We start from the raw sequence: 12,475 nt of genomic DNA on the forward strand, positions 1-12,475 counted from the left end.
AAAGCACGTGGAAGGGCAGCAAGAGATCGGAGCTGAGAGTCAGAAAGAAACCCGTACGCAACTATACCGACGCCCAGCCTAAAGACCTTTTGGTCTCGAGTAGAAGTCGAACAACTATCGGTTCCGACAGAGGGAACCGAAAACACATCCGAACCCAATGGCGGAAAAAAACAATCTGGGGATGGAGGCGATGCCCATGCGCACTGTAGTCCAGGGGAGGAGCCACCTATCTCGTGATACTTCGAAGACTCTTCCAGGACAACAATGTGCAATCATCCGGACCCAACACTAGGTGGCGATCTATGCACAGATATGAATTCAGCAGCCCACATGCCTCGAACATATTTTAACCTTACTGTGTCTCTTCTTTACTCCTGTTGTGGACTGGTATGAGTATTACAAAAGAGTGTTCTCCCTTCCCACCATTCCTGGTCCTAAGTCGCAGGTTCTAGGTTGTCTAATCATTGGTTAGTTTGCTAGAGGACGAAGAGCTAATGTGACACTGATGATAGCTGGTTGGGGTTTTTCTAGGTACGGAGGTGAGTTTCTCGTACACCACAATTCACTGACATCCTAGGTCTCCGTGCACAGTTCTGTGTATGAGCAGGATCCTTGCAACAACCCTTGATCTCCAGATCTCCCAGATGAGCACCCCACCCTAAGGTGAATGCATCAGTTATCACTGTGGCAAGCGATGGAGGTAGATGGAAGTGTTTTCCTTGAGACAGATTGCCCTCCACGCTCCACCAAGACAGATCCGATGCAGCTTCTCTGGAGATTCTCACAGACTCCCTGACATCTCCGTTGTGTTGATACAACTGCCTGCGGAGGCACCACTGGAAAGCCCTCATGTGCCAACGTGCATGGTTGGCCAACAGAATGCAGGAAGCAAACAGACCGAGCAGGCGAAGGACCTTCAGGACTGGAACAACAGCTCCGTTGTAAAACAAGGGAATAATTTCCTGAATGTTGAATCCTTTGTGGAGGAGGGAATGCTCGACACACAGTGTCCAGTACTGCCTCTATGAACCGGTTGCGCTGAGAGGGCACCAGGTGAGACTTGGGCACGTTTATTGAGAAACGCAATTTGTACAACAGCTGAGTTGTAACTTGCAGATGATGAAGCACCTTCTCTGGCGACTCTGCTTTGATCAGCCAGTCGTCCAGATAGGAGAAAACCGGAACCCTGATCTCCTGAAATGTGCTGCCACCACTGCCATCACCTTGGTAAAGACTTGAGGTGCAGTAGTAAGTCCAAACGGGACGACCACAAACTGATAATGTTGCGACCCTACCGTAAAACGGAGATACTTCCTGTGGGACTTCAGAATCGGAATATGAAAATACGCATCTGCAAGTCGATCGACACCATCCAATCTTCCTGTTGCAGCGCTTGAAGAAACTGTGCAAGGGTGAGCATCTTTAACTGTTTCAGAAAAAGGTTCAAGATCCTGAGATCCAGGATTGGACATAACCTGCCATCCTTCTTGGGAATCAGGAAATACCAGGAGTAGCATCCCTGACCACTTTCCTGCTCTGGAACCACCTCTATCACACCCTTTTTCAGTAAAGTTAACACTTCTTCTTGCAGGAGAAGAAGGTGGTCCTACGAGCAAGCCCCTTGACAAGGAGGGTAATTTGGTGGGAACTCCCGAAAAAGAAGAGCATACCCATTCTCTACAAGATTGAGAACCCAAAGGTCTGTAGTGACCGATTCACAATCTTGAAGAAAATTAGTAAGCCGACCCCCCACAGGGCCAACATGATCCAGAATGGTGGATCTAGGGCTGCTTTGCTGTGGCAAGGGGGGGGGGGAGGTAGAGGAAGAGGAGGGCTGACTACCTCTGTTCTTGCCCCTGTAGGACTTGTACAAGGTGTTTTGCTGCTGCTGAGACTGTCTGTAGGTCCGAAAGGACGATCTCCCAAAACCCCTGTACTTCCTATACAAGGATCCTCTAGGCTGAGCCTGAAGCCCCAAAGGTAGTGGCTTTACTGTCCTTAAACCTTTCCAAGGCTGCATCCGCTATCTTTCTCAACAGCCCAAAAGGGACATCCAAAAGTGTTGCCTGCACATCTGGGGAGAACTCCGATGATTTAAGCCAGGCACTCCTTGTAGCGACAGCAGACCCCATGATCCTGGCAACAGAGTCTGCAGTGTCCAGACCACTTTAAATCACCTGACGAGAAGCAGCTTGTGTGTCTGGCAAGACCTCATAAAAATTCTGTCTGTCCTCCTCAGACAATTTAGGGGCAAGTTGCTTAGCAGAGTCCATTAGGGCATGGATGTAATGTCCCAAAAGACAGGTGGCATTTGTGGACTTTAATGCAATGCTTGCCGAGCAAAACACTTTTGGCAAACTGGTCAAGCTTTTTAGACTCCCTATCGCCAGAAACCTAAGGAAAACCCCCAGAAGATCTTCTGGAACAGGCAGCTTGAACCACTAGACTCTCAGGAGAAGGATGGGAAGTTAAAAAGTCTGGGTGCTCTGGAGCTGCCCTGTATCTCCTGGCAACAGACTTAGAAACTGCAGGAGCCAAAAAGTGCTTATGCCAAATGTCCATTACAGGCTCAGTGATGGCATCATTGAATGGTAGCAAAGGCTCCAACACAGTAGAAGGTCAATGAAGAACTTCCGTCAAGATATCCTACTTAAATTCAGCCGGGGGAAGCTGGAGGTCTAAATGTTCTGCTGCCTTCCTTCCTTATCACTGTGTGGTAAGGAGCCACATCCTTTGATGAGCATCAGATGAAGGTGAAAGCTCCCATTCTGGAGACATATCAAGGCCACTTGCCTCCTTCAGTTCTTCAAAATAGTCACCCGACTCCTGAATCTAACCTCTCTCCCCTTCCTTCCTTCCCTCTGCTCTTCTAAAATCCTCTGAGTCTCTCTCCTAGATCTCATTCTCGGCACCCGCGTCGATGGAGTCGGACACGACTCAGACAGAGCCAGCGTCAAACACGGATCCGGAGGCACAGCCTACGTCGAACGAGGGCGAGCCGACGGCGCCGGAGAAGAAGGGAACGGCGTCAACGTCCTCGGTGCCGTGAAATGCCAAGTCGGAGTCGCTGGCAGAAATGGTGTAAAGGGAACCCCCAGATTAAACGCCATAGGACCCATGGGACCCGAAGGTGCTCCAGAGGGGTACATACCCCTTTGAAAAACTCCATACATCACATTTAGATAAATCAATGGCTCTTGCCCCGGGCCAGGGAAAGGTGGATAAAAGCCTGGAGAAGGCTCAGGCGCAGGCATTACCGGATTCGGGCGAGTCGGCGCTGACGGTGGAGCCACTGGAGTCGACGACTCATCTGGCACTGGAACTTCTTCCTCCGGAGCCGGAGAATGTGCCGAAGTGGAGATGGAGCCGGCATCAGAGAATGCGCTGGCGAAGCCGGTCTTACCAGAGAACCCTGATTCGAGGGAGAAGGTGACACACAGTCTTTACGACGTCTAGGAGCTGGCGAGGTCGACTTTGGAGCCGTGTATTTTTCTGAACGGTGTCTTGACCCATGCCTCTTCTTCTTATGCTTCTTAGATCCAGAAGCATGCCCCGACTTCGGGCCCGACCTCGATCTTTAACGAGACCTCGACCTTCTTCTACCTCTATTCTCCTTCCTCATCTTCGCCATGAAGAGTTTAGCTTGCCTTTCCTTTACCGCCTTCGGGTTCATTTTTCTACAGCAGGCACATCCCTCGACATCGTGATACGACGACAGGCACCAGCCACAATCTTCATGTGGATCTGTAATAGACATGTGTCCTCCGCACTCTCGGCAGGGCTTGAACCCGGACTTTCGACGACCTCCTTGAAATGGAAACAAGAAGAAGACCAGAAATACAAACAGAAACACAAAGTAGCAAGTGAAACCACGGAGAGTCCAAGAAAAACCGCTAGCGTCGATGGCGCGGAAAAAAGGGAACGGACGTCATCACGCCGAAGAGGCTCTCTTATGGCTCCAGTGACGTCAGCGGAGAGTCGCGGGCGGAGCCATGCTTTTGTGACGTCGTCCTCGTGGAGAGCTACAAAAAAATTCCAAATGCTGCTGGCGCAGGGGATATTCACAAGGAATCCACTGGCAGATGTATCCATCAGAAAGATAATTACCAAAGTACAGATGAAATGCAGGCAAATGAATCAACAACCCTATCGGGCCAGTCTCCTTTTTTACACCATGGCCAGTACCGCGGGAGGAACAGACATTGGGGACAGGACAGGGGGCACCAGCAACAACCAATGGCCCCTCAACATCCGCAACCTTACTTAAAAACACGCAACCAGCAATACTGGAGGACTTAAAACAGGTCTGCTCATCAGCATACCAACGGAGATGATACCCTGCCATCTTCAACCTTTCATCAGAAAATTTATCACACAGGAAACTTGTAAATCTAGCCCGTTTTTGCCCTATAACACACAAGATGTGGTATCATACAATGGGAGCCTTGCAGGTACAGCATGCTAGTATTTGTTGTCCGCTATACTGATTTCTTCCTTCTCATTTCACTGCACAATCTACTCTTTTTCACCATTTGGAACTCCTCTAAGTAAGTATGAGAGGCTCCAAGAAGATGTTAGAACTCGCATTAATGAAAATGGAGTCTATACAGCACGATCAGGGTGATGTGGTTTTAGTTTGTTTATTTTCTTGGTGTTGACACTTCCGTGCAATGAATTGGTCTGATCAAGTGTATAGTCTTTGTAAACATTTTATAGTGTATGGGTTAATAAACAACTCTTTTTTTTCTTCAGGTACGACCAGTTCATTTGCCTGTGTGAGACTGTACTCAATTTGGACAAGGTCCTGATGAAGGTGGTTCACGTTGAGTGTTAACCAACCGAAACGCGCATCGACCTTGTGTGTCCAGACCTTATTGTTTTTTGTTACCTTTGTGGAAACGGTCTACATCTTTGTGTTTCCCTTTAAATGTAGATGTTTGTATGTGTCTTGTTTGACTGTGAGGAATGCATGAGTTGGATAGAAGATGGATTATTTAACTGGGGGTCAACAAATTTGCATTTATTTTTGTATAAAAAATTGATAGAATGTGTATATATATCAAAAAAGGAAAAATATTTATCTTTTCAAAATAATGTCATTCAATGCACTGGTTAAGAAAAGAAGAAGTTCATAAGAATAATTAACAAAACTTAAAAAAGTAATTTGTGTTTCTGTATGTTGTAAATATTTGATGTTTTATATGTATTTATACCCATACTAGATTTAATCATTGGAAAATAAATATAGGTCATAGTGGAGTTTTTCTGGTTTCGTAAGTTTCTATTTATTTTGTTCAGTTCTCCTCTCACTCCCAGACCTTATACGCCTTTTAGAGGGGGCCCCTTGCTCTCCGATTGCCTACTTGTCCCAAGGACAGAATACACATAAAACCTGTTGCCCATGACCCCAAACCATATAGGTCCTGGGTGTCTGGCTATAGGAATTCCTCATCCCTGACTCTCTATGGCTTCCCTATTCCCTTACGATGTAAAAGATTCAAAGTGGATATTGCTGGGGCATATCTACTCAGGCAGATATGTCCTTACAGGATATATAGTGCATCCTGCCTTAGGGCTATAAGGCCTGCCAGCGGACTGTCTTACCTATATCCCATGCAGTGTCTGTGCGCATGCACACAGGGATGTGTGCCATGTTGACTATTCGGTTTTATCTGCACCAAGGCACACACTCTGCAATGGCAGTGTGCATGGACTTGGTGAAAGGGCCCTAGAGTGGCACAATTCGTGCTGCTACCCTTGGGGGTCCCTCTTCAGTGCCAATGCTGAAGGTGCCAGGGGCACCATTTACTAGGGACCTATAAGAGGTGCTGAAATTGTGCCAATTGGTAAACAAAAAGGTACAGTTTAGGGAAAGACCTTCTGGCACAGGGGACTCGTTTGGCAGGGACCCTATGCACTTCCAATCCAAATTACATCATTTTCCAAGCAATACTTGCAGCTAACCATATTCAAAAGTGGCACTTTCCTACATGCTCTAACTGCAGATTCTGCCCCTTATGACCTTTCCGGGGAGGCAGACTGCAGCCAGAAACTTTGACAAATATCTTTGTGTGTCTGTAGGTGGTGTTGTGAAGTTCCACGTTGGATTCGTTTCACCCCGGAGGTGACGGCCAGGCCACTATATCAGCATCACCTCTGCGATTGGATGATAATTTCTTTCTGAACACAGAGCTCATAGAAAATAAGATTATGCCAGTTTGCAGATATCTAGATTTGGTATCTTATTAGTACTGTCCGAGTCCATTCCACAGAACATGGAGAAGGATGGGTAAGTGAGTAATCTGTAGTAGGGTCTGGGAGATGCCTTGAGTGTTCATCAGCTCCAGAAATGTAGCGCCTGCTGGCAGACGGCAAATGACCCCATACAGCCCTGATGGTCATAAGGAATGGCTTAAAATTCAAACAAATCGCTTGCAAACCCAACACGTTGATGTGGAGCCAAGTCTCAACCATGGACCACTGTCGACTGATCTCCATCTCTCACAAACAGCCTCACTCAACCTCAGCCTCCGTAAACCAAGCAACATTGCATCCGTCACACCCGTAGCCATGGGAGGGGTAAGAAGAGGAGTCTGCTGCAATCTCCTATTGACAACTGGATCGAATCAAATAGGTTCCGTTGGTCCTGGTCATGAATACATCTACTGACACGTGGTGTGCAAAATAAGATGGACTGGGATGCAGTCCAGAGTGATTACCAGTGGCTGAGTTTAATTCAAGCATTCCATCCATCTCTTTTTCATATACTCAAGTTTCGTCCTAAGAGGGAAGGATATGTCCAGACATTCTGCAGGGCCCACTCGGTCACTGAAACAAGGCTTTAACAGGCAGATTAGTCCAAATTAGGGTGAAACCGCTCCTGGGTTGCTAGTATTCTGGTTCAGGGAGGACCTGGCTTGGCAGTTCAGGCAGGACTGCTCCCATTGGAGAAGGGACAGGACTGATTTGCATAGGATTGTGGCTGAGATTAATTCAAGCTATCCATCTATCACTTTTTTGTATATTTTAGCATGCATTAAGGGTACAGCATCCATTTAGGAGCATGCTAAAAATGTGTACATTCAACACAAATTCAAAATTTCTCTGACTATTTCCACTAACCGCAGCCAGTTTAAGCCCGGCTCAAGGATAGAGTAGCTTTCCTAATCAAAAACTACCAGCTACAACATTCTGTTACAGAGAGCCGATATAGCTGTAAATTAAGGTTAAACATAAATACATCTGTAATTATACAAAATATGTTTGTTTTAATACTGAAGCAAGCTTCAGATCTTAAATATTCCTGAGCCAGCTGGGACCTAAAAGACGGCCAGCAACTTTAGTACAAGTAGCTGTTGTCAATGACAAGAGAAGGAAGAGTAAGGTTATTTTAAACAACTGCATAGCCTTTAATTTAGTGTGTATATTGGCAGAATCTCTGAACAATTAAATTATCTCACAGCATTTCTATAAGCTATTTAAAACGCAATGATTCAAGTTGAATTGCAGATCTAAAAAAGAAATGGAAATATTTCTGGTTTCCTTTCCAGAAACAAAATATACATTTTTGCTCATCCTAATACCATGCCTACAATTCTGAAAGCAATGACTTCAATGAAAACAACGCTCTTAAATTTGAGAGTAAAAAGGAAAGCATAGCCACCACAAAGATTTGTAAGAATCCTAATCTGACTAAAGAGACTCTTGAGCGGATCTGAGAAGAGACCTTAAAGACAACGTTTTTTTTAAAAACCTGGTTGAGTGTTTAAAAAGGTAAAATTCTGAAAGTCACATTACAAAGAGTGTAAGGTATGGGCATGTTTCTGGAGGTTTGTTGGATTTTTCTCGATTTACTAACATTGAAAAGTGCATAATTCAAACACTGGTCTTGACAATAAAAAATAAACGCATTCTATTTGTCGTTAAATAGCAACTTTAGATTTTTTGTTTCTTCGTAAACAGTAGACTTTTGACCCGTGAAGATTTGATGTGGTTAAGAAGGCGGGAAAGCAAAACCAAGATGTCCTTTTCAGTAACCAAAAATGCGGCAATGTGTATGCAAATAGGATGACAGCTAGGTAGCGCTCCACAGAAAGTGTGCGTAGTTTTAGTTTGAAGGCAAGATGAAACAGCGGACATCATCTATAGAAACAGACCATGCTAGTTCTTTGGCCAAACCTTAAAAGCGTAAAACTAGTAAGCGGACAGACTTGAGACTATATAAGCCAGAATTTGCCACAATAGAATCAGCATTTGTCGGTGAGCTACCTACAGAGATAACATACATTTGGCCACAACGGGACTGAAGTACAACGTCAATGAGGAGGATTACTATAGAACATACAGCCCTGAGGATGTGGCAGGATAATTCCCATTGTGCGATGAAACACGTGTTGGCTTTGTGGCTGAGAACATACCAACTGAACAATAGAATGAAAGAATAAAAAAAATAGATTCGTGGTTTCTTGAACATATATGACTTGATTCTATGCAATTGTACATTAGCGTATGCTAGAGGCTGTGATTATACTATATTGCTGATCATTGATCACTTGTTGGGGATTAGGGTGCATCTCCCTACCTTATGGGCACAGCATCTACAGTACTGAACAACAAATATTGTGTGGATTTCTTTAGAGCGCCATTTTCCTACAACCTATCACCTTTCAAGAGAAGATTATTCTTTTCTCTCAATGGAAAAGTAGCACAATGTTACAAACCACTTATTTCTCTCACTTTTTTCATAATATATGAACATTGGCAGTCCCCAGTGAGTTATCGAGCAGAATTGTATATAAACTTATTTTGCACCTATTTTATTGGATCACATGATCAATTACAAACACTTATCTTTGTCAGCAAGTCTTAGTTCCAAAAGGGAGAGCCTAATGGTTGCTGAGCTCAGTAGCTAAATCCCACTAAGCAACTGACTGGGGATATAGTGATAGGCTGATAATCTGAATGGTTTACTTAAAAAAATAAATAAAAAAAAAACAAGATTTTGTTTGCAAATGCAAACACTGGGTGGACAATTCAAAATATCTCACGCTGAATATCTAAGCAATCTGTGGGTAATCCTTACCTGCTGCATATCTGCCCTGTTTAAATGTTGAGTAAGTTGCACAAAATATTTGAATTAGTATTTCATTTTTGCCATTTTAAAAGAAACATTAGGCCATCTGGAGCACTTTCATACAGTAAAGTGCGTGTGTGTGTGTGTGTGTGTGTGTGTGTGTGGGGGGGGTGGGGGGTGGGGGTGGGGGGTGTTATTTTCTTTGTTCCTTTAATGCACACTAACATTGCAGAGCAGTCTTCTCATGACATTGGAAGGTGGGTAAACAGCTATTGAGCTCTGGGTGAATATTTGAACTCTGGGATCTCATGTTGCTAGGAAACGTAACCCTCCCACAACATCATTCGTAGGTAACAAACAACTGATTGTTAATTTTGATTTTATGTAGTTGCCCAAAACTATTGTCAAAATCAGACTTCTGTTTTTACACGTCTTTTTTTTACAAAGTAAAAACACTTACTGGGAATCCAGGCCTTGCTTTTCAAGAAACTGTATGGCTCCATCAGAAAAATTTGTAAATCCTGCAGTATAAAATGTTTACTTTAGATTTTCAGTTTGAATATTAATGGCATCAACTTTGAATGTGCATTAATTCAATTTCCAAAGAGAGCAAGAAACCTTTTCATTTGACAATTCACTGTCAGTCTTTCAAAGTAATATGGAATTTAGTAATTAGGACCATACAGGTCATGTGGTGTATTAATGCAACAACTGATCCCTTAACATATGAAGAAGGAACGTCCTCAGAAAAATGTACATACAACTACCTTTCCGTTCATGCCGATTCATATAGTGCTAGCTTAGAAACATTGTCAGAGTTACAAAACAAAGATGCCTCTCTTTTAAGGCAAACCTAGTTTGCACATCTTGTTGTTCCTGCAGGTAGAAGGACAGTACTATCAAAGTTAAAAGGTTACAGGACAAATATCTTATCTGATATTCATCCCAACAACTAGGTCATTCCAATGGTGACCAACGATGAATCAGCGAAGGATGAATGTAATATTGATCCAATTCACCAATAACAATCATAGAAGACTGAACTAGATTTCAAGCCAAAGATTGACTGATTGTGAGTTTTCTTTTTCTTTCCCATTAAAACCTACAAAAAATTGCCCTGAACTAACATGCAAATTATTTATTTTCACTTTTTTTTAAAAAAAAGCTGCACGAGAGCCAATACTGCCGTAGGCAATCATAAGGTGCAGAAACTAGAATAAAATAACCAAACCACAACTTGATCATTTAAAGGACAAATGGATAAATAGTGCTAATTCAACAGAAGCATTTGGTCTTTTCTCCTAACATTCCTTGGGTTAGTACTACCTAAACAGGTTTGCTCTTTTGTAAGCTTGACAAGGGTGACTGCCTATATCGAGATCAATCAACAAAAGGGCTTGGAAACAATGTTTCAGCTGGAAGACTGCTCCTGATAAAATGTAATTCCCTGCCCTTAACCCAACAATTTAGGAAAGCCTCAAGAATCTTCTTCCTGTTTTTTTGTTTTAAGGAAAATAAAGCTTAGTCACAGTTGGTGACATGCTTCTCATAGGGGCCTTCTTAACAAGCACCCTATAATTGCAAAGATGGGTTGATCTAAAGCAATTTTAAAGAATTCAGTCCTTAAAGGATCTTTTGTAATAAGGGTTGAAGATTTATTTCTGTTTATTTTTTTTATTTTTTTTCAAAGTTTTATATAGCGCGAACAAGATCTTTGCAGATATCAGAGCGCTTAACAGAAACGAGGGGTAAGGGATAAAAGGGAGTGGTTAAATAAACTTTTGGATACAAAATAGGTAGTAAGTGAGTAGCAAACTAGGGTAGCAATCATATAAAACAGGAGTACAGTTAGATAATCAGATAAGCAAATAATACAAAGTTGGTGCAGTGTGTTCGATATATCCAAAAAAAGAGTTCAAGTGAATTTAGCCATAAGGATGGCTTTTACTTCTTTCTTAAAAGAAGCAGTGGAGGAGATAATCCTTGTTTCAGGAGGGAGAGCATTCCAGATCCTGGGTGCCATTCCCGAGAAGGAGCGTTTATAAGTTTTTCCTTCAGGAATCTTCGCAGTTTCAGGAGGAGATTTTTTGTGTTTCTCGAGCCCCCGGACATAGTCAGCTTTTGAGTGAGGTAGTTGGGTGAATTGTGGTGTACAGCCATGTGAGTTATACAAGCAATTTTCAACTGTATCCTGGCTTCAAAAGGCAGCCAGTTCAGGGATTTTAAGTCAGGGGAAATACGCAAATGTTTTTTTGATCCAGTGATAAGTCTCGCTGCAGCGTTCAAGGAGGCTCTTAGGGGTAGAGTTGTTGATCGGGGGAGTCCGCAGAGAGCGACGATTTCGCAGTCTATGCGTGGAATGACTAGGGCTTGTACTGCAGTTTGGAAGTCCTTAGCTGGGAGGAAGGGTTTAAGTTTCCTCAGAGTGTTGATTTGGAAATTAGCTCCCTTAGTTGCTTTGCTGATATGCTGCTGCATGTTGAGATTGGTGTCAAGTGTGATGCCTAAGGATTTTGCGGAGTCCACGATAGTGGGTTGGACATTGAGTGCAGTTAGGTGCTTGAGCCAGGTTTGAGTGGTGGAGATTTTCGCAGGAGGTGAGATCAGAAGGAACTCAGTTTTCAGAGCATTTAGTTTGAGGTGATTATCGGCCAACCATGATTGGGTGTTTCTGAGCGTGGAGTTCAGAAGTTTGATGTCTTCCGGGGATTGTAGTTTGAGATAGATTTGAGTGTCGTCGGCGTACATGTGAAAGTGTACATTAGATGCTTGTAACAAAGTGGTGAGTGGTTCCATGACTAGATTGAACGAAGTTGGGGATAGGGAAGATCCTTGTGGGACGCCTAGTGTTACAGGCACAGATGGGGATAACACGTTGTTGATCTTGAACTTTTGAGACAGATTATGTAGAAAGGAAGTGAACCACTTGAGAACCGTCCCAGATAAACCCATTCTGGTGCTTAACAGTTCAAGTAGATTCTCATGTTTGACGGTGTCAAATGCTGAGGAGAGATCAAGTAGGATGAGGAGTGAGGTGTCGTTATGATCTAGGATTTGGAGGGCGTCATCAATTATGTGTGTCATAGCCGTTTCCGTACTGTGTCTTGCTCGGAAGCCTGACTGATGAGGGTTGAGGAGGTCAAAATGATAGATGTGTTTTGTCAGTTGGAGTTGTATGCATTTTTCCAGCAGTTTGGCCAGGGTGGGGATGTTGGTGATAGGGCGGTAATTGTTTAGGTCAGCAGGGTCAGCTGTAGGTTTCTTGAGTATAGGCGTGACTTGTCCCACCTTGAGGGAGTCAGGGATGAGTCCTTGTTGAAGGGAGCTGTTAATGATTTTAGTCCAAAGTGGGAGGAGCAGGGGGATGAAGTCTTTTACAGCATTAGCAGGTAAGGGGTCTGT

The 12,475-nt window shown here is 43.6% G+C and overlaps 1 protein-coding gene across 1 annotated transcript in view; it reads right to left on the bottom strand.

Annotated features, from left to right (window-relative positions):
* Positions 1-12,475, bottom strand: part of TMEM161B (transmembrane protein 161B) — a 341,202-nt gene that overhangs the window by 217,677 nt on the left and 111,050 nt on the right. Inside the window, exon 7 of the mRNA XM_086960872.1 lies at positions 9,534-9,594. Within this exon, the coding sequence (XP_086816998.1) occupies positions 9,534-9,594 (61 nt within the window). The remainder of the gene's footprint in view (positions 1-9,533; positions 9,595-12,475) is intronic.

This window comes from Lissotriton vulgaris, chromosome 3_1, assembly GCF_964263255.1.
Source record: "Lissotriton vulgaris chromosome 3_1, aLisVul1.2, whole genome shotgun sequence".
Lineage (NCBI taxonomy): Eukaryota > Metazoa > Chordata > Amphibia > Caudata > Salamandridae > Lissotriton > Lissotriton vulgaris.